Below are 27,725 nucleotides of genomic sequence, written 5' to 3' on the forward strand. Positions count from 1 at the left end.
ATCATCATAGCAATCATCCTTCGGTAAGCACGAAGAGAAATTAAACAATGTATGAGTTGAAGAGTTACTCTCATTAGAAGGTGGGCACGGGTAGCTAATCCGCTCTTCCTCCTTTTGTTCTTCGCTCTCCTCATCATCTTTTTCATCCAATGAGCTCACAGTTTCATCAATTTCTTCTTCCATAGACTCCTGCAAAATATTAGTCTCTTCTTGGACAGTGGAGTGGTCCTCAATATATGGTTCAACATAGGCATTAGAAGCATAATTATCATAGCAATATTTAAGTATGGCAAAATTTTCAGATTTGTAAAGAGTAGCATCATACGTTTCAATCAAAGAAGCAATTTCGTAAGCACCCTTAAAAGCAACAAATTCTTCAATTTGTTGAACATCATAGTAATTATAAACACCCTGAGCATACGAAGATACGATTCCATTATCAATAAACTCACAATGGTAGGGAAGGTGTTTCTTAGGGTTTTCAGAACAACAAGTAACATCATATATTTCACATAAATTCCAAGCATAGCATTGCGAACGATGAATTTGATCCAGTAAACGTTTCCCTTTTTTAGATATACGGTGTCGCACATAACAAGAATGCTCATCTAAAGATTTTCCCTCAACTAAGCTAGTTGGGGTTTCAGCACGAGCACATAGGGATCGAAGATGATCCAAGTAATAAGCTTCAGGAGTGCGATAGATTTTGAGTGGTTCTTCAACCATTGGTTCAGTAGATACAACTAATTTTTTTGGTATTTTGCGTTTCCTACCCATAACTAAAGATAGAAACAACTAAGAAAAGCAAATAAAAATTACTTAGTGATAAAGCAAACAAGCACACACGAGAATATTCACCACACGCTATTGCTCCCCGACAACGGTGCCAGAAAAAGGTCTTGATAACCCACAAGTATAGGGGATCAATTGTAGCCTCTTTCGATAAGTAAGAGTCTCGAACCCAACGAGGAGCTAAAGGTAGAACAAATATTCCCTCAAGTTTTATCGACCACCGATACAACTCTACGCACGCTTGACGTTTGCTTTACCTAGAACAAGTATGAAACTAGAAGTACTTTGTAGGTGTTTTTGGATAGGCTTGCAAGAATATAAAGAGAGCGTAAACAAAAAGTAGGGGTTTTTTAGATGAAGACACAACTAAGTTAATTTTAGTAGAGAGCTTTTTTTCACGAGAAAGTTATTTGTCCCTAGGCAATCGATAACTAGACCGGTAATCATTATTGCAATTTTATTTGAGGGAGAGGCATAAGCTAACATACTTTCCCTACTTGGATCATATGCACTTATGATTGGAACTTAGAAAGCATCCGCAACTACTAAAGATCATTAAGATAAAACCCAACCATAGCATTAAAGCATCAAGTCCTATTTATCCCATACGCAACAACCCCCTTACTCGGGTTTGTGTTTCAGTCACTCACGCAACCCACTATAAGCGAATCATGAATGTATTGCAACACCCTACAGCGGGGATCCCTCACGCTTGCGCGACACGGAGAGCACCATAGGACAGCACCAATAATAAAACATGCAACTCAAACCAATCTTGATCATCAAATAACCCATAGGACAAAACGGATCTACTCAAGGATCATAGGATAGCCATACATCATTGGGAAATAATATATAGCGTTGAGCACCATGTTTAAGTAGAGATTACAGCGGGTAAGAGAGAGGTGACACCGCTGCATAGAGGGGGGAAGAGTTGGTGATGATGGCGGTGAAGTTGAAGTTGTTGGTGAAGATTGTGGTGATGATGATGGCCCCCGGTGGCACTCCGGCGCCACCGGAAGCGAGGGAGAGAGAGCCCCTCTCCTTCTTATTCTTCCTTGACCTCCTCCCTATATGGGAGAAAGGTTTCCCCTCTGGTCCTTCGTCTCCATTGCATGGGAGGGGCGAGAGCCCCTCCGAGATTGGATCTGTCTCTCTGTCTCTCTCTGTTTCTGCGTTCTGTTCGGCTGCCCTTTCACCGTTTCGTATATATATATATCGAGATCCGTAACTCCGATTGGACTGAAATCTTCGCCGTGATTTTTTCCTAAAAATTAGCTTTCTTGCGGCTGAAGAAGGGCATCAACCGCCTTACGGGGGGCCCACGAGGGTCAGGGGCGCGCCCAGGGGGTGGGGCGCGCCCCCCTGCCTCGTGCCTCCCTCGGGCACCATATCGCATGGATTTTCCTTCCCATATTCTCCGAATATTCCAAAAATAATCTCCGTCCGTTTTTATCCCGTTTGGACTCCGTTTGATATGGATATCCTGCGAAACAAAAACATGCAACAAACAGGAACTGGCACTGGGCACTGGATCAATATGTTAGTCCCCAAAAATAGTATAAAAAGTTGCCAAAAATATATGAAAGTTGTATAATATTGGCATGGAACAATCAAAAATTATAGATACGACGGAGACGTATCACTACGCTGACTGGCTTGGAGCCAAAGTCAGGTTTGTGAACATGACTGAGAAGTTCACGTCCAAAGTTGCAGCTCCAACGCAACAAGAAAATCCTCAGGCTGAAGCATCTGCTCAGGCGACTGAAGAAAATGCCAGCACCTCTGATGATATTCAGGCTACTGAAGAAAATCAAAGTACCAGGGCTGATGACTGCATTCCAGCCGATGAAGAAATTGCCAGGGCATCCACTAGTGGTGCGCCTGAAGAAAATGAAGAAGTCAGGGCAACTGCATCACTTGTGCCTGAAGAAATTCAACCAAATTCCTCTGCTCCTCCTGGGCCTACCCCAACTCCAATCCTTCCATCTGCATCAGATGTGAAGAAAACCAAGGCTGCAGAGAGAGTAGCTGTGAGGAAAAGGAAAGCATCAACTTCATCAGATTCTTCAGCTCAGAAGAAGATGAAGCCGTTGACCAACTCTTATGCAAATCCAATTGATGATGTTCCTATCTCAACCATGCCATCAAAGGACCTTGTTCCTTTTGCTGAAGAATATGTGATTCCAAGTGAATCAGATGAAGAGATTCCTTCTGCTGCTTCGTCAGAGCAGTTGGATGAAGAAATTGAAGCGGATGCTATCCCTTCAACACCAATTGTCTCCTCGCATATGCCTCAGTTCACTGCTGAAGAGGCTGGCATTGAAGAAATAGAAGAAGAAGATGTGGACATTGGTTGTACCACACCCGTGCTGAATGATGACTTTTGGGAAAGTCAGCACCCCAACTCTCCACTGTTCACACCGTTGCAACAAATTCCTCAGTCCCCAGTAACTACAGTTCAAATGGGATCTGATGAACCACATGACACACCGTCTATCCATGAAGAGATTCCAGCCACTAGTGCTGGAGAAAATGTAAATGAAGAATTGAAGACCCAGGCTGCCACTGAAGAAGAAGCTGAAATTCCTGAGCCTGTGGAACCTGAGATTGTGATTCCTGAAGTGGTGATGCAATTGACTGACACTCCTCAGGCCAAGCCAAAGGATCCATTCTCGAAGAAACAGAAATTCAATACTGATGACTTCTTCGGCGAGCACGTGTTCTTCACTGACTATAATCCCTATGACTCTGCTCGTCTTAGAAGGAAGCGCTTCTGGACTGCCAGACAGGCCAATTTCTATTCTTCACTGCTCTTCAACAAGGACAAAGTCTTCGACCACGAGCATATTCCTCACGTCGACATGGAATCCATGCCTTGTTTCACTCCGGTCCTCAGTGTGCTTCATGATGCAGGCCTCCTCAAATTTTGCACAGACATTGTTGATTGGAATGAAGAACTTATTCTTCAATTCTATGCAACCCAGCACATCACCGGCGATGTTGATGACATCAACACCTGGGTTTTGGACCGGATGACCGAAAACACTCACTATAAGGCACCGGCCTCTGAATTACTTCACGCCCTGCCTATCAGTCCACCCATTGAAGGAGCTCGTTGCTTGTACCAAGAGCCTGAACTTACTGCTCACTATATGCAAGTGCTTATGAAGCCTCTGAAGCCCGGTCAAGCCCCAAGGACCAAATTCCTCGTGAAGGAATTGCTATATGTGCCCAGAACAGTCTATCACATTCTGACGAAGACTATGAGTCCAATCAAAGGCCACGACTCGTCTGATGAGGAAATTGTTGGCATCATGAAGAATCTGCTATTCAACATCATACATGGCATTCCTGTCAATTATCACGATTTCTTCATGAGGACTCTGGCAAATGTCGCACTTTCTCTATTTGAGTTGAAGCCTTACGCACCTTGGATTATGAGATTCATCAGGACAAGGTCTTCACTCAACTACAAGGCTGACACGCTCAACCACTGCAGCTACTTGCCCCCCATTGAAGTCCTCAAAAGGACATTTTCCTCAGGTGATGAAAAGGGCAAGGCCGTTGCTGTTATAGATGAAGGCATTCGTCCATTGGATGGTCAGTTTGGCAAAGCTGCATCTTATTCCACCGATGATGACTCTGCCACTCATGACTCTGTTGCCATTGCACCCAAGTCTACTCCTCAAGCCACAACTCCAAGAGTGATGACTGACCGTGAGCTGCTTCTTAGTCTTCACCAGAAGATGGATCGAAACCACAAATGGGTTAAGCGTCAGTTTGGTTCTATTCTTCACAACATGATTGCTACACATAATGCAGTGAAGAAAAACCATTACTACCTCCATGAAGTCTTCGGTCGCACCTGGGCTATTCTATCACATGTATATGGTGAAGAAGATCTGAAGCAAATGGGTCTCAAGGAGGACTTTGACTGGTCTGCACCTCCACCAAAGAAATACAAGAAGGTCAAGGTTCCTTCCTTGGTGGCCAGCTCATATTCTTCATCGCGCGAAACCGATGAGCATGAAGACTTGGACGACACTGCGGCAGGCCCTACTATGACAAACGACCCCAACAACGCTGGCGCTCCTTCATCAACTTGATATTCTTCAGGGGCGTTAGTCCTCATTTTCAACCCTTTTGGTCATTCGATGACAAAGGGGGAGAAATTTGAGTTAGTCTTCAAGCGGGTCTATCCTATATGGGCATTTTTTTGCGAAGTTACAACTCTCGTTCTTCTGATGACTTTGCTGGATCGAGTTGTAAACTTAAACTCTATGGTGGCCTGATACTTTTGCTGAGCTTTTCTGCATGCTTATTCCTCGTTAATGCTAATGCACGCATGCTGAACTACATCAGTCACCATATTTCATCATGCATTTCAAATTCTTCATATATTATATGTCAAATGCGTGTATGAATTGCAAGATATAGGGGAGCTCCATGATACTACTCTTCAAGTGTGCATTGCTTCAAAAGCAAATTCCTCACTATGCACATCTTCAGGGGGGGTTCTTCTATATCTTGCAATCAAATTCCTCAATATCCGTATTTACACTTCATATGTTTATCCCCGTTGAAAACTTAACCTATATTGTCATCAATCACCAAAAAGGGGGAGATTGTAAGTGCATCTAGTGCCCCTTAGTGATTTTGGTGTATTGAAGACTTATAGGTTAAGGGACTAACGTGTTTATGAGTGTACACAGGTCTATAAGTCTATGAGGAGTTTCATATTTATAGTGAAAGTCGGCCACTAAAAATGAAGTTCTTCGACAGAAGACTCTGGATTTCTGAAGACTTTCTGAAGACTTTGAGAGTGAACAAATTGGTGTGACCTTGAAGACTAGGTATCCATTCGAGAAACATGAAGCGTGAAGACTTTTGTTTTCGTAGTTTCATTTTCTCTTTATTGAGTCATAGGAAACACCATACTATTAAAGGGGGTTGAGGAAATACTAAAGAAAAATTTCCATGTGATGCTCAACTCAAAATCCTACACCTACCAATCCCTTCGAGTGAAGCCATTGGAAATCTCATATAGTTCAGTCCTATTCTTCAGTGACAGAGATGAAGTTCTTCTGGTCTCTGAGGAATTTGTTCTGACTGAGGAGTTAGGAATTCGCCAGTGCGGATTGCCTACACTGTGAGGAACATGGTAGCCCTGAGGAATTTGATACTCAAATTTTCGACCGTTCTTGTGCCTTGTGCCAGCTGTCCCAAAATATCTACCCACCTAACGGTCACATTATTGAAGGGCATTTATGTCTTATCATGTCGGACTGCTCCCTAGGCTATAAATAGCCGCCCCCTACAACCACCAGCTGGTTGGCTGCTCCGAGAGAAACTGACACTTGTCATTTGAGAGCATCCCATCCTCCGAGGACTTTGAGCAAAAATCATCGAGTGAGGAAAACCCAAACCCAAACACCTACAAACCCAAAGTGATTGAGCATCACTAAAGAGATTGATCCTGTGTGGATCCGACGCTTGTTACCTTTGAAGACTGTGCTTCTTCCAGACGGTTAGGCGTCATGGTCTGAGCATCCAAGAGGAAATTGTGGATCGCCGAGTGACCGAGTTTGTGAAGGGTTGGAAGTCACCTGAAGACTTACCACGAGTGATTGGGCGAGGTCTGTGTGACCTTAGCTCAAGGAGATTACGGTGAGGATTGTGTGTCCGGGACTGTATGTCCTCAGGTTTAAATACCTAGCCGCTCCAACCAGACGTACAACCGAGACAGCAGTTGGAACTGGTCTACCAAATCATTGTCTTCACCAAGCTTACTGGTTCTATTCCCTCAACTCTTTCATTTCCTCATAACTGTGTTGTTCACTTGTTCATATCTGTGTTTGAAGACTTTGACTGAAGACTTTCTTAATTTCCTCAGTTCAAATTCTTCAGTTTGTTTGTCTTCATCCTGTGTTTACGCTTTCTGTACTCTATGCTTGTCTTCATTTCATCATGATGACCATGCTTGTGTTCTGTTATGTTTACTTTTGAGTACTTATTCCGCTGCAAGTAGTTCTTCGCTAAGGAATTTCCTCACCCGCAAATTCCTCAGTGAAGAATTCATAAAAATTGCCTATTCACCCCCCTCTAGTCGATATAACGCACTTTCATGAACGTATTGCAACACCCTACAGCGGGGATCCCTCATGTTTGTGTGACATGAAGGGCACCATAGGGCAGCACCAAAATAAAATATACAACTCAAACCAATCATGATCATCAATTAACCCATAGGACAAAACAGATATACTAAAACGACATAGGATAACCACATATCATTGGATAATAATATATAGTGTTGAGCACCGTGTTAAATAGAGAATTACAGCAGGAATAGAGAGGTTACACCGCTGCATAGAGGGGGAGAAAGTTGGTGTTGATGGTAGCAAGGTTGTTTGTGTAGATCGCCGTCAAGATCCTAGCCCCGGCGGCACTCCAGGGCCACCGGGAGAGAGGGGGAGAGAGCCCCCCCTCCTTCTTCTTTTCCATTGACCTCGCCCCTAGATGGGAGGAGGGTTTCCCCTCTGGTCCATGGCGTGCATGGTGGCGGAGGGGCGAGAGAAGATCTTGCTAAGGGCATTAACTGAACAACAAACAACTTTAAGTGAGTGTTATTGTCTTTTGCGCATTCTGTTTCGCTTACTCGATGTTAAGTGTAATTGATGAGTTATGCATGCGCAGGTTTCACTTTATTCTGCTAGTTATTTGGTTTTACGCGGGAAGAGTACTTGTCATGGACTCAAAACGTAAAGACATGGAGATGTGGGTGGACATGAGAGAAATGCTCCAGAGGTAATTTCAATCATTATCGCATTATATCGGCAACTTTAGTTCATTTCCTGATATCAAGTAATTAATAACTCCTTTATTCATTTTCTTTGTCGGGCGTTTGAAAAGAGTTCACCAAGCAGGCTAGGGGTGAATGGAAAGAGCATCTGCGATTTTAAAAACTCCTTGTAAGTAGTACTACCTAGGTCCGGGCATCTCTTTCATTCTAGTTTACATACCATTACCATGCTTGATTATTGTTTTGATTGAACTCTATTCTCGTCAACGGAAGCAGGACGAACTCCTACTAAAGGATCGCATACGAGCAATTCAAGAGGAATTGGCGGGATTCTTTCTTGAAAAGGTCATAGATGAAACCGGAGTATACCATCGGAAATTGGTAGTGAATGTTGCTAATTAGATATTAGGGATCATAAGACATGTTATATTGTATATATGCATTAACGTGTACTATATGTAGTAGTGTCGAATAGATATGCGAAAACTTGTTGTTCGACCAAGCACGGAGAAAGAGAGGTCACTTCTCTATATACATTCACGACGATGTTGTGTAATGGTTTCTTCATTGCTATATATATGTAGTAGCTAGCGCCTAGTTGAATGAAAAACATAAAATGAAAATAAAAACCCTAAATGTAAAAGAATTGAATTGTAAACACAAAAAGAAAAGGGGGAAACCCCTAAACCCCTCCTTAAAAAAACCTAAACCCCAGCGCTCTGCAGAGGTTGACGCGTGGCTGCCTTTTAGTCCCGGTCGGTGTTACCAACTGGGACTAAATGTCCTCCTGCCTGGGCGCCCCATAGCGGTCACGTGGAGCTCCTTTAGTCCCGGTTCGTAACACAACCGGGACTAAAATTGGGGGCCCTGTTTTCTACTAGTGGCAACGCGTCACATGCAAATGTATAGTTAATGATTTAATTCTAAGCTGCTCAATTAGTGGCTTAATTCTAAACTGCTCAACTAGCTGTGAAGCACTCAATAATCACTAGCAAGTGCATGTGCAAGCATGTGCAGATAGAGCTAAGGTGCTTACTGAATCTAGTTTGTTAGGGGGTGCGATATCATGTCTTTATCTTCGTATCAGAGTGCAGGTGAAAACGATCCAGCTAAAGACAGTCAACTGCTTTGTTGTATTGTCAAGATTGAAGATGAATAGATCGAAAGTCAATTGCACATCTTTTTACTGCAGATGCACATGCGCCTTCAGTAAAAGAGAGAATTCCTTATTTGGCCCTTCCTTAAAATTTGATTCCCTTTTTGACCCTAGCAAAAAATTTCTTCCTGTTTTGACACTTAAACTTTATTTTGTTCCCTCTATGATATTTCCGTCAGTTTTGACAACTAACAAGTTAAGTGCAACATGAAAAGTCCATTTTATCCCTGATGTATTTTGTGAGCAAAATTATGAACTAGAAGTCAAAAGCAATGGCGACGTGGGCGCATGGACAGAATGCGTCAGTGCCTTGGATTTGCAGCGAAATTATATTACAAGATTGTACTGAGAAACCCATATTAATAAGAACCAGTGCACTAATTAACATGTACGAGCAGTACAGACATGCACAACAATCTCACGGTTTCTCTCTTCACGCACAGCGTATAGAAGAGATTCATCTCTCAATTTCTCTATTTGCACACAACACACATATCACATGACGCACACACAAAGAGCACATACTAGACCATGGAAAGCACGCAGCCACGGTGACCCAGCTAGCACGCCCCTGCCACCAACGGACCTCCGGTGTAAAAAACCTGATTTTTAAGGATATTTATTTTAAGTTGCTGAGTTAAGTTAGATAATTAAATTTGTATTATTTTTTAAAACAAATAATTAAGCAAATAAGATATGCTACACCGCTGCGTCAAAGAAATGTAATAGATAATGGGAAGATGTACACGGGTGGAGGAAATTCTCTCAAGCTAAGTAGTCCGCATGCCAATATATAGAGAACTTGTGAGAAGGGAAGATGTGGAGTTTTTCCACTGGCTCATGTCGGTCTGACTCAGCAGTAGTACAAAGTAAGTAGAAGTACAAATTAATCATGAAGTAGCTAGCTATGTGGCCTAATATTTATGGGATGTACATGCATGTGCTGGCAACACTCTAGAAATACTTAGGACATTCAAATGGCTACGTGGAGACTATGCATGGTGGCCAGGTTTGTTTGGCCTTTGCACTAGCGAGAGGGGCAGCAACTGGAGGGTCTCGGCGCGTGACATGGGCCTGCACAGCGCCGCCTCGACCGTCCATCACTACTTGCCGCGCCCTCCTTGCCTCGCGCCGCCTTTGTGTGCCTCACGCCGCAACTAGATTTTTCTGTTTTTTTTCCGACGTGGTAAAGCAGGGGTAAATAAGACATTTCAAGTCATATTTGACGGTGTTAACAGCAAAAGGTGACAAAAGTGTCATGGAAGGATTAAAATGAATTTATGATGTCAAAAAGGGAAAAATGAAATTTCTAGGGCCAAATAGGGAACCAGATTTCTAGTGTTCGTTGTACTGCTATGATAGAAGATGAATAGATTCAAAGTTTTCTCGCAAAAAAAAAATAGCCACTGGGATTGCAGAAAAGGTTCAGTTGCCTGAGAACTCACAGAAATATTGCTACTGGCACGTTAGAAAACAAGTGCCTTGTGCCTTTATCTTCGACTATGTCATAGCCTTGCTGGGTGCCATACTTGTCCACATGGTCGTGCATGCTATCTTCATCCCACTATACCGCGGCAGCAAACTCGACGATCATGATCTGGTGGAGAAGACGCGCAAGCTGTTGCACCTCTTGACAACCTTGGTCATGGCCATGACATACCGAGCCGAGTTGACCCCTCCGAGTGGTTCTGTTAATTCTACTGCAAGTTTGCAACTCAGAAGCTTCACAGCATCCATCACCAATTCACCATCCTGGCTGTACACGTGAGGCTGAATTTGTACAGGCTACTCATACAGCCTGTGCACTGACGAAAGTGTCCTCAACTCGAGCTCATATGAGCTTTGGTGAACAGTAAGATCCGAAAATTTTAAAAACAATTGAAAATTTTCTGATTTTTTTTGTAGCAAACTAACTTGCAAATTTTCATCTTGGAATGACATTTGTGGAAGTCATGGCAAAAAAAAAAATCAGCCCTCCAAAATGCTTTTGAAAATAACATTTTTTGGAGCATTATTTTTTGCCACGACTTCCACGAATGTCATTCTATGATGAAAGTTTGCAAGCATTGAGAACATTTGTCAAAGTTTGCCACAAAAACATTTCAGAATGTTTTGAATTTGTTATCATTTTTCCGAATTTTACTGTTCACCTAGCTCATATGATCTTCAAACATCAGGCATCCATGGATCCTCGTGTCAACGGTTCTAGCATTCTTGATTCCAGTCATGCTGCTTAGAACATTTTTGGTGATGCAATTGACAAGTAAAAAAACATGTGCATGAAAATTCTGACGTATAAGAACAGAGCACACTACAGTCATAAGTGATGCCCTGCTAAAGAAAGCTCTAGATGCCAGTGCAAATACCTGATGTTGCTAGGAGCCATTGGCAAGTGCCACATTTCAAGGCCAGTCTAGATTCCAGGCGGAGTTTGGCAGAGCAATGACGGGCAGCCCGGTGATTCAGGACAGCAGGAGGCAGCCGTACTCTCTGCATTGTTCTACAAAAAATCTGCTTCCAAGTTTACTGCATTGGCTGAAATGCATTTTCACTGCAGCAGAAGAAATAGTAATCAGAGCCTCATGCTGTATTTTCTCACTCAATAAAAAACCTGCTACTGTAGTACTGTATTACCTAGCTACAGACATGTTACACTAAAGAGTACCAGACAATTGACTGCATAACCTGGAAGCCAGCCCACAACCAACATAAAGATCATGAACAGTTGCATTTCTGAAGAATCAGCAGGATATAGAATTTGCACCTGGTTTCACAATGTTTCTCTTTGGCAAGTTATCATTAAGTTATTGGTTAAGTACTCTTATCGGGTTATTATGGCCCCGCAATGAAATGAAGATATATATCCTATTAATTGGTGAAACAACAATTTTGCAAGCATACCTAAAAACCAAGTACCACACCTCTGAAGTTCAGCATTTCTATTTATGTTCAGAGCAGTAACAATTTCCTTCAAAACAAAAAGAACGCTAACAATTGCCTTGACGCTCAAACAATTTCCTCCATCCGGAATTACCGCTCAAACGGATTATCTAACACTGAAATACGTCTAGATACATCCATTTGAGCGTAAACTAATTCCGGACGGAGGGAGTACACCACAATTTATTCACTGGATCATTGCTGGGCTAGCTAGCATGTCAATGGGCGTTTTGTCCTCCGAGAGGTATTCTTCATAAGACACAAACTTCGTATGAACAAAGGATGCTGAACTGAACTGAAGAAAGATAAGTTCACAAAATACAGAAGGTGAAGATATTTCTAGATACTCATTAGTACAGTGAATTATACAAGGTCCTGCCCCTTTCTTCTGCCTTCTTTTACTTGGTGGAGGTGTTCTTGATAAAGCCAAAAGACGGTCAGCAACTCACCGCCGCTGCCGAGCTTCCTTGCATGCACTTCCCTGTTGCACCGGTTGGCTGCATAGGCCAGGAAGTTCAACCACAACAATAGCAGCGCATAAACCACATCTTCCTTCCTATCAAGTAGTGTCTTAGCAATGATACCCGCATAAGTGAGCCGAGGATTGATGAAGTTGGAGCGTTTCAGCTTGCTCGGTATGTCGATGGCGATCTCCTTCTCAAGCTCTGAAGGTTTCCAGCCACGGTGATGGTGAGGTCGGAACAAGTTCTTGAGCATGGTGCAGAAGCTGTTACCAGGTGAGCCTGCGATGTGTTTAGTGCATATCTCATCCAGTTGTGTACAGGTTTGCTCGTACAACCAGTTTTGGGGAAGGCCTGGTAGCATGTCGGGAGAGTCCACAAGGAGGAACATCATGTAGTTGGACAGTACGCTGACTAGCTCCACATGGTCGTCAGACACATGATCGCCCCTTTGGTCTATTTTAGCAAGGATCAAGTCGGTGGCGATGTGCCAGCTGATGACACTCTCATGGAAGTCAACTCCATGATAATCCTCCAAATCCTTCAACAGCCCAGGATAGCGGTCCTCATTCAGTGCCCGTTCACCCCATCTAGTCCTGCGCAAGCCCATTGTGTTCATATCATTTCCTGTGACATTCAATGCAAGCTTCTTGACCTTCTCAGAGACATCGATGGTCCACATGTACCTCTTGTCCCACCACTTGCCGAGGCCCAGCATTTTGCACAGATTGCCGAGGCGTTGACTCATCGGATCCACCTGTCTTGCACGAGACCACAACATGTTGTGCTGCCCCATGGTGCCTGACCACCTCCGCGAGCTTCCTGTCATCATCACCTTGACAGGCCAGGACTGGCGGAGAGAAAAAATTGCGCGCCGAAGCTGACGCCATCCTCCAGCGCACACAGCAGAATGCCGGAGCCAATCCCATTGCGTGGCACACAAGAAGGTAAGCGCCCAGCTTGAGCCTAGTGCACCAAGGAGCGACTTTGTCTCCAGGACCAAGGCGCCACCCAACAAGATGTATGTGATGGCAACATCGACTAGGCTGTAATCATCTTTGCTGCTCAACTGGAACAACACGAGGGAGGTGGCGACAGCGGGTGGCGTGATGACACGGATGCAGTAGCCAAACCAAGAGTGGATCACGCCTGCCTTGGTGTACAGGATATCGTACATGAGGGAGAGCTCCACCTCCATCACCCTCCACATGTGTTCACGGTCTTCCAAGAGGCCCTGGATTATTGTGTTCTCCAGATAATCCCCCTCATTCTGGCTACCTGAGTCATCCACCGCGATCACGCAATCAACTATCCCACGCTTGCAGATATGAAACAGGCAGTGAGCATGCTGCAGGACTAGTTCGCCATCATTGTACCAGTCTTGATACTCAGTGTAAAATTGCTGGTGATGCATGTCATGTGCCCGTACCTTGAGAGAGCTCTGGAGGATGCTGAACTTGGCGGACCAGAGAGCACGTGTCCTCTCCAGATACTTTGCAGTGCCGACAACGAATATCAAGATGGCAGCCACCATGAGCAAGGTCCCGCCGCCGACGATATGCCTGGATAGGACAATTGCAGCTGCCAGGACCTGCACCACAAGGCTTAGCAAGTGGCGCCCCCAGAGCTTGCTATCCTCGAGGGCGTAGGCGGTGATGTTATCCGGGCCGCCGAGGTGCAACAGGAGGAACGGCACCCAGAAGGCAATGAGGTGGTGGTCTTTTGTTGCGCCGCTGAAGAGGAGCTGGCCGGCAGCGTATGTCGCAGTGGAGTCAGACAGCTGGTACGCCACCCAGAGGGGGACCCTCAGCCAAGATGAGCCGTCTTTACGCCGACGGATGTTAGCAAATATATGGAGTAAGAGCTGGAAGAAGAGGCTCAAGAGAACCGAGATCCGGGACGCCCAGTCATTCCATAAGCCCAACACCCCTCCAGCCATTGTTGTGAGCTTGATCCTGCAACACAATAGCTGAAGATACATAAAATCAGTAATGACAGTCAATCAAAGTAAGAGCACAGGAGCCTAATTGCACATATTGAGTATGACACTGCAAAGTGGCGGCGTGGTACCTCCCAACTCTGAAGGAAGCGAACACCTGCACTGAAGAGTATGAGACCGCCTGCTAGCGAGTCCAGATCAACTTAGTACAAGTAGACATGTTGTAGACTGTCGAAAGAATATGATATGCATTTCCATGTTACAGGGGCTAGCCAACAAACTAGCTGCACATCCACTCTCAACAAGTAGCCAAAGAACCAAAAAATTAAGAACACTGATAACAGCGAGGAGTCGCATGTGAGGGTACGCGCTGGATGCACATAATTTGAAGGATGATCCACTATACATGAGATGAGGTGCATAAATACAGTCTCAAGCATGTGCCTGCATCTGGACACCACACCATTGTGCGGTGCTATAATTGACTTGAGACCATGGTAGCTAGTGTCCAAGGTGCACTCAGTCGAGTGGACCAACAATACTCTAATCTCAGGCCATGTTACAGCTTTACTCTGATAAGAACTAGCTTGCTGTCCACTCTCAACAAGTATCCAAAGAAACAGGAAACTAAAAAAAACTGATAACAGCGAGGAATTGCATGTGAGGGTACGCGCACCTTGTTGTCCACTCTCAACAAGTATCCAAAAAAACCAAGAAATTAAGAAAACTGATAACAGCCAGGAATAGCATGTGAGGGTAGCGGGTACGCGCTGGATGCACATAATTTGAAGGATGATCATCATAAATGAGATGAGGTGCATAAATACAGTCTCAAACATGTGCCTGCATCTGGACACCACACCACTGTGCAGTACTATAATTGACTTGAGACCATGGTAGTCAGTGTACAAGCTGCATTCAGTCGAGTGGACCAACAATACTATATAAGCCAGTCGACCAACAATACTCTAATCCCAGGCCATGTTAATTAGCACCAGGTTCAGAGTGCCGTCTTAAAACGCACAAATTCGACGGGTTATTATATATGTCTAATATACAGAGGTTAAAATTGGACCGGATTCAACAAAGGGGACTCGGAAGAACTCACATGGCAGAGCGGCGGGCATGGCGGAGCTGTCTGCGGGCAACGACGCCCCGGCTCTCCGGTGGAGTCCGCGGCGCATCTGTGAGGCGCTTGAACTGTGTGCTCGCGGTCGGCCTAGCTAGGCGCCGCGCGTGGAGGACGACTGCCGTCGGCGACCAGAAGCTCCGAACGAGCAGAGGGGCGACGAGGAAGATACATGGCGCCGGTGGTCGCGGCGGAGGAGGGCGGTGGTAGCTACGGACAGGAGGCGCAGCGGAGCAGCCGCGGTCTCCTCCGCCATGGCTGAGCAGAAGGAGGCTGGGGATCACCAGATTTGGGGATTTCCTACCGAGACCCGACCGCGACTGGGCCATGTCAAATAATTTTATTTTATTTGAGTTGCGCCAAAGAAATTTGGTTATACCATGTCTAGCAGATCCGGTTTACAGGTTTTTCGAATTATTTTTACTGTATCAAACAGATCCATAAAATGCTGCCGACCAGTAAAAAAAATTAGGGTCAGCGTACCGGATAAGCTCCGCCGCTGGCGATAAAGAACTCCCGCGAGCAATTAGCCGCCCATCTCTTTTCCTTTCTATCCTTTGATTGTGGATCCATGGCTGGTGGTGCCGACAGGCGTGGTTGCCGTGGTGGGTCGCCGCCACGCAAGTTCGGCCGACCGACACGGAGGCCAGCAGCTCCAGCTAGCCCGATGTCGCGCCATGGCGGTCCAAGCTGGCGCGCGAGCATGTCCCCTCTCACGCAGCCGTGGGCGGGGCACGTGCAATGGCTTTAACGACCTCCGCAAAGCCCTTTCCCCGAACACCTTGAGGTGCCGGGAGTCGGAAGAGCTCCTAGCCACGGAGCATGAGATGGCCGCTGAAGAAGAAGGCACTACCGGAAGGCTCCCTGCCACAAAGGAGGATCACGCCTACGACCAGGCTTGCCGCACGTTGATACGTTCATTTTGCATCATGTTTTTATGTTGATATTTATTGAATTATGGGCTGTTATTTCACATTATGGTACAATACTTATGCTTTCTCTCCCTTATTTGATAAGAATTATGAAGAAGGAGAATGCCGGCAGCTGAAATTCTAGACTGGAAAAGAGCAAATCTGAGATACCTATTCTGCACAACTCCAAATGTCCTGAAACTTTACGGAGAATTATTTTGGAATATATAAAAAAAATTGGACGAAGAAACAACAGAAGGGGACCCACCAGGTGGCCACAGGCCTAAGGGCGTGCCCTCAGGGCTTGTGGCCCCCTGGCCAGCCCCCGGTGTCCATGTTCTGCTATATGGAGGGTTTTGATCTAGAAAAAATGGAGAGAGAGCTTTCGGGACGAAGCACCGCTGTCTCGAGGCGGAACCTGGGCAGAAGCAACCTAGAGCCCGGGGGAGCGATTCTGCCGGGGAAACTTCCCTCCAGGAGGGGCAAATCTAAGCCATCGTCATCACCAACGATCCTCTCATCGTGGGAGGGTCAATCTTCATCAACATCTTCACCAGCACCATCTCCTCCCAAAACATAGTTCATCTCTTGTATTCAATCTTTGCCTCAGAACCTCACATTGGTACCTGTGGGTTGCTAGTGTTGATTACTCCTTGTAGTTGATGCTAGTTGGTTTATTTGGTGGAAGATCATATGTTTAGATCCTTAATGATATTTATTACCCCTCTAATCTTGAACATGAACATGCTTTGTGAGTAGTTACTTTTGTTCCTGAGGACATGTGAGAAGTCTAATTATAAGTAATCATGTGAATTTGATATCCGTTCGATATTTCGATGAGATGTATGTTGTCTTTCTCTAGCGGTGTTATGTGAACGTCGACTACATGACACGTCACCATGATTTAGGCCTAGAAAAACGCATTGAGAAGTAATAAGTAGATGATGAGTTGCTAGAGTGACAGAAGATTAAACCCTAGTTTATGCGTTGCTTCGTAAGGGACTGATTTGGATCAACATGTTTCATGCTATATATGGTTAGATTTATTATCTTAATTCTTCTTTCGTAGTTGTGGATGCTTGTGAGAGGGGTTAATCATAAATGGGAGGCTTGTCCAAGTAAGGACAGCACCCAAGCACTGGTCCACTCACATATCAAATTATCAAAGTAACGGACACAAATCATATGTGCATGATGAAAACTAACTTGACAATAATTCCCATGTGTCCTCACGAGCTGGCAATCAGGATCTTACAAGCAGGGAAACTACCTCGCATTGGGGCCAGCATAGTATCTGGTAAGCCTTCTCGAAAGAAAAAGGCCCCTATGAATACTAGTCCACTTGTCATTCTTGGGTCCCTACTTCTCAAGAAAAGTCAACTATCGCTTTCCCTGCTTTCAGGAACTTCCAACTAGTCACTTCAATCGCTTTTGATCTCTTCCGTTTCGCTTTGCTTTCCAGTTTTCTTTTACGATCATCATCTTTGCTTTATATAAGAGTTTATCCAGGCTTATCCTTTGCTATAAAAAGGATTGGTCCACCTTGTTGCACCTTTGTTACACTTATTACTTGCTATCCGTTACGTATCTTATCACCAAACTATCTGTTACCGATAAATTCAGTGCTTGTAGAGAATACCTTGCTGAAAATCGCTTGTCATTTTCTTCTGCTCCTTGTTGGGTTTCGACACTCTTACTTATCGAAAGGACTACAATAGATCTCCTATACTTGTGGGTCATCAAGACTCTTTTTCTGGCACCGTTGCTGAGGAGTGAAGTGCTTTTGGTGAGTGGAATTTGGTAAAGAAAAATTTATATTATGTGCTGAAATTTATTGTCACTATAGATTTTCGGTTGGAGAGTGGCCACTAATTCCCTACCCACAAAGCATAACACATTTAGACAAACCATAGTGGATGACAATGTGTGTGAAATCTGTGGGATGGAGAAAGATGATGAATTCCATGCCATTATCACCTGCACAAGAAGCCGGGCGCTAAGGCATGCAATGAGAAACTGTTGGGAATTGCCTAGGGAGTCTGATCTCAGATATACTGGAGTGAACTCAGATGCTATTGCTGTCTCAAACAGAGAATGTCAGAAATAACATTCTGTTAGTTCTTTGGCAGGTGTGGAGTCTGAGGAACAACCTGGTGCATGGTGATAAGAAAGACACCTTCGTTGGTTCAGTACAGTATCTGCTTAGGCTAAAAGAAGATCTCATGGTGGCCACAGGTGACCCTACCGATGTGGGACTTAAGAACAAACAGTCCTTATTCCCAGAAAGAGTTTGCACTCCAATAAACCCTGTACCCAGCAAGTGGTTTGCCCCAGACCCGGGCAAAGTGCAACTAAACTGCATTGCGACGTACTTCGAGGAAACAGGAGAGACGTGGGGAGGTGCTGTGGCTAGGAACCACAAGGGGCATGTCCTCATCTCGGTCGGGCGTAGGCTTGGCCGCTGCAACTCGGCATAAGAAGCAGAAGGTGCATCAGCTATGATGGGTCTCATATAATTAGCAAAGCATTTCGATGGCCAAGTGGTTCTTGAAACGGACAACGCCGTATTGGGACGAGGACTGCAATCTAGTCAGATTTGCAGATCAGCCTGTCATGCTGTGCAATCTGACACGAAAAGGCTCCTTTCCAGCTTCCCCAGCTCGGAAATCAGCATCATCACCAGGGACAAAAACAAATTTGCCCACGAACTAGCAGCCATAGCAAGGAGAACAGGCGATTTCTCTATTGTCACTAACGCCCCTTTAGATGCTAGATTTGTAATGAGAGACGAGTATGTTCTCCCATGGTTTAAGTGTTGCCATGGTCCTAAAAAAAATCCTTTTAGGGCTTGTTCGGGGTATCTTCACCTTAACCAGAAGCACAAAGAGTTACTCCTCAACCTACTACACTTATTGAAAATATTTAAAGAGGCTCCGCTGGTTGTAGTTTCTGGCAATGTGCTAAGTGTTGGGGAACGTAGTAATTTCAAAAAAATTCCTATGCACACGCAAGATCATGGTGATGCATAGCAACGAGAGGGGAGAGTGTCGTCTACGTACCCTCGTAGATCGTAAGCGGAAGCGTTATAACAATGCGGTTGATGTAGTCGTACGTCTTCACGATCGACCAATCTTCAGTACCGAACGTACGGCACCTCCGTGTTCAGCACACGTTTAGCTCGGTGACGTCCCACGAACTCACGATCTAGTAGAGCTTCGGGGAAGAGCTTCGTCAGCACGACGGCGTGGTGACGGTGTTGATGAAGTTACCGACGCAGGACTTCGCCTAAGCACCGCTACGATATGACCGAGGTGGATTATGGTGGAGGGGGGCACCACACATGGCTAAGAGATCAATGATCAATTGTTGTGTCTTGGGGTGCCCCCTGCCCCCGGATATAAAGGAGCTAGGGGGAGGCGGCCGGCCAAGGAGGAGGGCGCGCCAAGGGGGGTGTCCTACTCCCACCGGGAGTAGGACTCCTTCTTTCCTAGTAGGAGTAGGAGAAGGGGGAAGGGAAGGAGAGAGGAGGAAGGAAAGGGGGGCGCCGCCCCCCTCCCCCCCTCCTTGTCCAATTCGGACTAGAGGGGGAGGGGGGGCGCGGCCTGCCCTGGCCGCCCCTCCACTTCTCCACTAAGGCCCAATAGGCCCATTACACTCCCCGGGGGGTTCCGGTAACCCCCTGGTACTCCGGTATATGTTCGAAACCTCCTGAAACACTTCCGGTGTTCGAATAGTCGTCCAATATATCAATCTTTACGTCTCGACTATTTCGAGACTCCTCGTCATGTACGTGATCATATCCGGGATTCTGAACTACCTTCGGTACATCAAAACACAAAAACTCATAATATCGATCATCACAAAACTTTAAGCGTGCGGATCCTACGGGTTCGAGAACTATGTAGACATGACCGAGACATGTCTCCGGTCAATAACCAATAGTGGAACCTGGATGCTCATATTGGTTCCTACATATTCTACGAAGATCTTTATCGGTCAAACCGCATAACAACATACGTTGTTCCCTTTGTCATCGGTATGTTACTAGCCCGAGATTCGATCGTCGGTATCTCAATACCTAGCTCAATCTCGTTACCGGCAAGTCTCTTTACTCATTCTGTAATGCATCATCCCGCAACTAACTCATTAGTCACATTGCTTGCAAGGCTTATAGTGATGTTCATTACTGAGAGGGCCCAGAGATACCTCTCCGACAACCGGAGTGACAAATCCTAATCTTGATCTATGCCAACTCTACGAACACCATCGGAGACACCTCTAGAGCACCTTTATAATCACCCAGTTACGTTGTAACGTTTGGTAGCACACAAAGTGTTCCTCTGGTATTTGGGAGTTGCATAATCTCATAGTCATAGGAACATGTATAAGTCATGGAGAAAGCAATAGCAGTAAACTAAACGATCAAGTGCTAAGCTAACGAAATGGGTCAAGTCAATCACATCATTCTCGTAATGATGTGACTCCGTTAATCAAATGACAACTCATGTCCATGGCTAGGAAACTCAACCATCTTTGATCAACGAGCTAGTCAAGTAGAGGCATACTAGTGACACTATGTTTGTCTATGTATTCACACATGTATTACGTTTCCGGTTAATACAATTCTAGCATCAATAATAATCATTTATCATGATATGAGGAAATAAATAATAACTTTATTATTGCCTCTAGGGCATATTTCCTTCAGTCTCCCACTTGCACTAGAGTCAATAATCTAGATTACACAGTAATGATTCTAACACCCATGGAGTCTTGGTGTTGATCATGTTTTGCTCGTGGAAGAGGCTTAGTCAATGGTCTGCAACATTCAGATCCGTATGTATCTTGCAAATCTCTATGTCTCCCACCTGGACTTGATCCCGGATGGAATTGAAGCGTCTCTTGATGTGCTTGGTCCTTTTGTGAAATCTGGATTCCTTTGCTAAGGCAATTGCACCAGTATTTTCACAAAAGATTTTCATTGGACCCAATGCACTAGGTATGACACCTAGATCGGATATGAACTCCTTCATCCAGACTCCTTCATTTGCTGCTTCCGAAGCAGCTATGTACTCTGCTTCACACGTAGATCCCGCCACGACGCTTTGTTTAGAACTGCACCAACTGACAGCTCCACCGTTCAATAAAAACACGTATCCGGTTTGCGATTTAGAATCGTCTGAATCAGTGTCAAAGCTTGCATCGACGTAACCATTTACAATGAGCTCTTTGTCATCTCCATAAACAAGAAACATATCCTTAGTCCTTTTCAGGTATTTCAGGATGTTCTTGACCGCTGTCCAGTGATCCACTACTGGATTACTTTGGTACCTCCCTGCTAAACTAATAGCAAGACACACATCAGGTCTGGTACACAGCATTGTATACATGATAGAACCTATGGCTGAAGCATAGGGAACACTTCTCATTTTCTCTCTATCTTCTGCAGTGGTTGGGCATTGAGTCTGACTCAACTTCACACCTTGTAACACAGGCAAGAACCCTTTCTTTGCTTGATCCATTTTGAACTTTTTCAAAACTTATCAAGGTATGTGCTTTGTGAAAGTCCAATTAAGCGTCTTGATCTATCTCTATAGATCTTGATGCCTAATATATAAGCAGCTTCACTGAGGTCTTTCATTGAAAAACTCTTATTCAAGTATCATTTTATGCTATCCAGAAATTCTATATCATTTCCAATCAACAATATGTCATCCACATATAATATTAGAAACCCTACAGAGCTCCCACTCACTTTCTTGTAAATACAGGCTTCTCCAAAAGTCTGTATAAAACCATATGCTTTGATCACACTATCAAAACGTTTATTCCAACTCCAAGAGGCTTGCACCAGTCCATAAATGGATCGCTGGAGCTTGCACACTTTGTTAGCACCCTTTGGATCGATAAAACCTTCTGGTTGCATCATATACAACTCTTCTTCCAGAAATCCATTCAGGAATGCAGTTTTGACATCCATTTGCCAAATTTCATAATCAGAAAATGCAGCCATTGCTAACATGATTCGGACAGACTTAAGCACCGCTACGGGTGAGAAAGTCTCATCGTAGTCAACCCCTTGAACTTGTCGAAAACCTTTCGCAACAAGTCGAGCTTTGTAGACAGTAACATTACCGTCAGCATCAGTCTTCTTCTTGAAGATCCATTTATTCTCTATGGCTTGCCGATCATCGGGGAAGTCAACCAAAGTCCACACTTTGTTCTCATACATGGATCCCATCTCAGATTTCATGGCCTCAAGCCATTTTGCGGAATCTGGGCTCACCATCGCTTCTTCATAATTTGTAGGTTCGCCATGGTCAAGTAACATGACTTCCAGAACAGGATTACCGTACCACTCTGGTGCGGATCTTACTCTGGTTGATCTACGAGGTTCGGTAGTAACTTGATCTGAAGTTTCATGATCAATATCATTAGCTTCCTCACTAATTGGTGTAGCTGTCATAGGAACCGGTTTCTGTGATGAACTACTTTCCAATAAGGGAGCGGGTACAGTTACCTCATCAAGTTCTACTTTCCTCCCACTCACTTCTTTCAAGAGAAACTCCTTCTCTAGAAAGGATCCATTCTTAGCAACGAATGTTTTGCCTTCGGATCTGTGATAGAAGGTGTACCCAACAGCTTCCTTTGGGTATCCTATGAAGACACATTTCTCCGATTTGGGTTCGAGCTTATCAGGTTGAAGCTTTTTCACATAAGCATCGCAGCCCCAAACTTTAAGAAACGACAACTTTGGTTTCTTGCCAAACCACAGTTCATACGGCGTCGTCTCAACGTGTTTCGATGGTGCCCTATTTAACAGGAATGTAGACGTCTCTAAAGCATAACCCAAAAACGATACCGGTAAATCAGTAAGAGACATCATAGATCGCACCATATCTAGTAAGTACAATTACGATGTTCAGACACACCATTACGCTGTGGTGTTCCGGGTGGCGTGACTTGCGAAACTATTCTGCATTGTTTCAAATGAAGACCAAACTCGTAACTCAAATATTCTCCTCCACGATCAGATCGTAGAAACTTTATTTTCTTTTTACGATGATTTTCCACTTCACTCTGAATTTTTTTGAACTTCTCAAATGTTTCAGACTTATGTTTCATTAAGTAGATATACCCATATCTGCTCAAATCATGTGTGAAGGTGAGAAAATAACGATACCTGCCGCGAGCCTCAATATTCATCGGACCACATACATCAGTATGTATGATTTCCAACAAATCTGTTGCTCGCTCCATTGTTCCGGAGAACGGCGTTTTAGTCATCTTGCCCATGAGGCATGGTTCGCAAGTACCAAGTGATTCATAATCAAGTGATTCCAAAAGTCCATCAGTATGGAGTTTCTCCATGCGCTTTACACCAATATGACCCAAACGGCAGTGCCACAAATAAGTTGCACTATCATTATCAACTCTGCATCTTTTGGCTTCAACATTATGGATATGTGTATCACTACTATCGAGATTCAACAAAAATAGACCACTCTTTAAGGGTGCATGACCATAAAAGATATTACTCATATAAATAGAACAACCATTATTCTCAGATTTAAATGAATAACCGTATCGCATCAAACAAGATCCAGATATAATGTTCATGCTCAACGCTGGCACCAAATAACAATTATTCAGGTCTAAAACTAATCCCGAAGGTAGATGTAGAGGTAGCGTGCCGACGGCCATCACATCGACTTTGGAACCATTTCCCACGCGCATTGTCACCTCATCCTTAGCCAATCTTCGCTGAATCCGTAGTCCCTGTTTTGAGTTGCAAATATTAGCAACAGAACCAGTATCAAATACCCAGGTGCTACTACGAGCTTTAGTAAGGTACACATCAATAACATGTATATCATATATACCTTTGTTCACCTTGCCATCCTTCTTATCCGCCAAATACTTGGGACAGTTCCGCTTCCAGCGACCAGTCTGTTTGCAGTAGAAGCCCTAAGTCTCAGGCTTAGGTCCAGATTTAGGTTTCTTCTCCTGAGCAGCAACTTGTTTGCTGTTCTTCTTAAAGTTCCCCTTCTTCTTCCCTTTACCCTTTTTCTTGAAACTGGTGGTCTTGTTAACCATCAAAACTTGATGCTCCTTCTTGATTTCTACCTTCGCAGCCTTTAGCATTGCGAAGAGATCGGGAATTGTCTTATCCATCCCTTGCATATTATAGTTCATCACGACGCTCTTGTAGCTTGGTGGCAGTGATTGAAGAATTCTGTCAATGACACTATCATCCGGAAGATTAACTCCTAGTTGAATCAAGTGGTTATTATACCCAGACATTTTGAGTATATGTTCACTGACAGAACTATTCTCCTCCATCTTGCAGCTGTAGAACTTATTGGAGACTTCATATCTCTCAATCCGGGCATTTGCTTGAAATATTAACTTCAACTCCTGGAACATCTCATATGCTTCATGACGTTCAAAACGTCGTTGAAGTCCCGGTTCTAAGCCGTAAAGCATGGCACACTGAACTATCGAGTAGTCATCAGCTTTGCTCTGCCAGACGTTCTTAACGTCGTCAGTTGCATCTGCAGCAGGCCTGGCACCCAGCGGTGCTTCCAGGACGTAATTCTTCTGTGCAGCAATGAGGATAATCCTCAAGTTACTGACCCAGTCCGTGTAATTGCTACCATCATCTTTCAATTTTGCTTATCAAGGAACGCATTAAAATTCAACGGAACAACAGCACGGGCCATCTATCTACAACAACATAGGCAAGCAAAATACTATCAGGTACTAAGTTCATGATAAATTTAAGTTCAGTTAATCATATTACTCAAGAACTCCCACTTAGATAGACATATCTCTTATCATCTAAGTGATCACGTGATCCAAATCAACTAAACCATAACCGATCATCACGTGAAATGGAGTAGTTTTCAATGGTGAACATCACTATGTTGATCATATCTACTATATGATTCACGTTTGACCTTTCGGTCTCAATGTTCCGAGGCCATGTCTGCATATGCTAGGCTCGTCAAGTTTAACCTGAGTATTTCTGCGTGTGCAAAACTGGCTTGCACCCGTTGTATGTGAACGTAGAGCTTATCACACCCGATCATCGCGTGGTGTCTCGGCACGACGAACTTTGGCAACGGTGCATACTCAGAGAGAACACTTGTACCTTGAAATTTAGTGAGAGATCATCTTATAATGCTACCGTCAATCAAAGCAGAATAAGATGCATAAAGGATAAACATCACCTGCAATCAATATAAGTGATATGATATGGCCATCATCATCTTGTGCCTTTGATCTCCATCTCCAAAGCACCGTCATGATCACCATCGTCACCGGCGCGACACCTTAATCCATCGTAGCATCGTTGTCGTCTCGCCAACTATTGCTTCTACGACTATCGCTACCACTTAGTGATAAAGTAAAGCAATTACAGGGCGATTGCATTGCATACAATAGAGCGACAACCATATGGCTCCTGCCAGTTGCCGATAACTCTGTTACAAAACATGATCATCTCATACAATAAAATATAGCATCATGTCTTGACCATATCACATCACAACATGCCCTGCAAAAACAAGTTAGACGTCCTCTACTTTGTTGTTGCAAGTTTTACGTGGCTGCTACAGGCTGAGCAAGAACCGTTCTTACCTACGCATCAAAACCACAATGATAGTTCGTCAAGTTAGTGCTGTTTTAATCTTCTCAAGGGCCGGGCGTAGTCACACTCGGTTTAACTAAAGTTGGAGAAACTGACACCCGCCAGCCACCTATGTGCAAAGCACGTCGGTAGAACCAGTTTCGCGTAAGCGTACGCGTAATGTCGGTCCGGGCCGCTTCATCCAACAATATCGCCGAACCAAAGTATGACATGCTGGTAAGCAGTATGACTTGTATCGCCCACAACTCACTTGTGTTCTACTCGTGCATATACATCTACACATAAACCTGGCTCGGATGCCACTGTTGGGGAACGTAGTAATTTCAAAACATTTCCTACGCACACGCAAGATCATGGTGATGCATAGCAACGAGAGGGGAGAGTGTCGTCTACGTACCCTCGTAGATCGTAAGCGGAAGCGTTATGACAACACGGTTGATGTAGTCGTATGTCTTCACGATCGACCGATCTTCAGTATCGAACGTACGGCACCTCCCTATTCAGCACACGTTCAGCTCGGTGACGTTGCACGAACTCACGATCCAGTAGAGCTTCGGGGAAGAGCTTCGTCAACACGACGGCGTGGTGATGGTGTTGATGAAGTTACCGACGCAGGGTTTCGCCTAAGCACCGCTACGATATGACCGAGGTGGATTATGGTGGAGGGGGGCACCGCACACGGCTAAGAGATCAATGATCAATTGTTGTGTCTTGGGGTGCCCCCTGCCCCCGTATATAAAGGAGCTAGGGGGGAGGCGGCCGACCAAGGAGGAGGGCGCGCTAAGGGGGGAGTCCTACTCCCACCGGGAGTAGGACTCCTTCTTTCCTAGTAGGAGTAGGAGAAGGGGGAAGAGAAGGAGAGAGGAGGAAGGAAAGGGGGGCGCCGCCCCCCCCCTCCTTGTACAATTCGGACTAGAGGGGGAGGGGGCGCGCGGCCTGCCCTGGCCGCCCCTCCTCTTCTCCACTAAGGCCCAATAGGCCCATTACACTCCCCGGGGGGTTCCGGTAACCCCCCGGTACTCCGGTATATGTTCGAAACCTCCCGAAACACTTCCGGTGTCCGAACATAGTCGTCCAATATATCGATCTTTACGTCTTGACCATTTTGAGACTCCTCGTCATGTCCGTGATCATATCCGGGACTCCGAACTACCTTCGGTACATCAAAAGACAAAAACTCATAATACCGATCGTCACAGAACTTTAAGCGTGCGGACCTACGGGTTCGAGAACTATGTAGACATGACTGAGACATGTCTCCGGTCAATAACCAATAGCGGAACCTGGATGCTCATATTGGTTCCTACATATTCTATGAAGATCTTTATCGGTCAAACCGCATAACAACATACGTTGTTCCCTTTGTCATCGATATGTTACTAGCCCGAGATTCGATCGTCGGTATCTCAATACCTAGCTCAATCTCGTTACCGGCAAGTCTCTTTACTCGTTCTGTAATGCATCATCCCGCAACTAAATCATTAGTCACATTGCTTGCAAGGCTTATAGTGATGTGCATTACCGAGAGGGCCCAGAGATACTTCTCCGACAATCGGAGTGACAAATCCTAATCTCGATCTATGCGAGCTCTATGAACACCATCGGAGACACCTGTAGAGCACCTTTATAATCACCCAGTTACGTTGTGACGTTTGGTAGCACACAAAGCGTTCCTCCGGCATCCGGGAGTTGCATAATCTCATAGTCATAGGAACATGTATAAGTCATGGAGAAAGCAATAGCAGTAAACTAAACGATAAAGTGCTAAGCTAACGAAATAGGTCAAGTCAATCACATCATTCTCCTAATGATGTGACTCCGTTAATCAAATGACAACTCATGCCCATGGCTAGGAAACTCAACCATCTTTGATCAACGAGGTAGTCAAGTAGAGGCATACTAATGACACTATGTTTGTCTATGTATTCACACATGTATTA

The 27,725-nt window shown here is 44.7% G+C and overlaps 1 protein-coding gene across 4 annotated transcripts; it reads right to left on the reverse strand.

Annotated features, from left to right (window-relative positions):
- Positions 1-10,030: 10,030 nt before the first annotated feature.
- LOC109759071 (uncharacterized) lies at positions 10,031-15,542 on the reverse strand. Of its 4 annotated transcripts, none has more exons than XR_002231987.4 (5): positions 15,202-15,542; positions 14,225-14,274; positions 12,143-14,123; positions 11,120-11,304; positions 10,031-10,982 (listed from the first exon to the last, which is right to left on the reverse strand). XR_002231987.4 is itself a non-coding variant. In XM_040401312.3 (4 exons), the coding sequence occupies exons 1-4, from the start codon at positions 15,275-15,277 to the stop codon at positions 11,216-11,218; spliced, it is 2,199 nt and encodes a 732-aa protein (XP_040257246.1). In that variant the 5' UTR covers positions 15,278-15,542; the 3' UTR covers positions 10,938-11,215. The 4 variants fall into 4 exon arrangements, 1 of the variants encoding a protein (XP_040257246.1); XR_005770227.3 differs by having other exon boundaries at positions 10,938-10,982; positions 14,225-14,277; XR_002231988.4 differs by lacking the exon at positions 14,225-14,274 and having other exon boundaries at positions 10,938-10,982; positions 15,202-15,534.
- Between the last annotated feature and the right edge of the window lie 12,183 nt (positions 15,543-27,725).

The sequence above is a fragment of the Aegilops tauschii genome, chromosome 2 (assembly GCF_002575655.3).
Source record: "Aegilops tauschii subsp. strangulata cultivar AL8/78 chromosome 2, Aet v6.0, whole genome shotgun sequence".
Taxonomy (NCBI): domain Eukaryota; kingdom Viridiplantae; phylum Streptophyta; class Magnoliopsida; order Poales; family Poaceae; genus Aegilops; species Aegilops tauschii.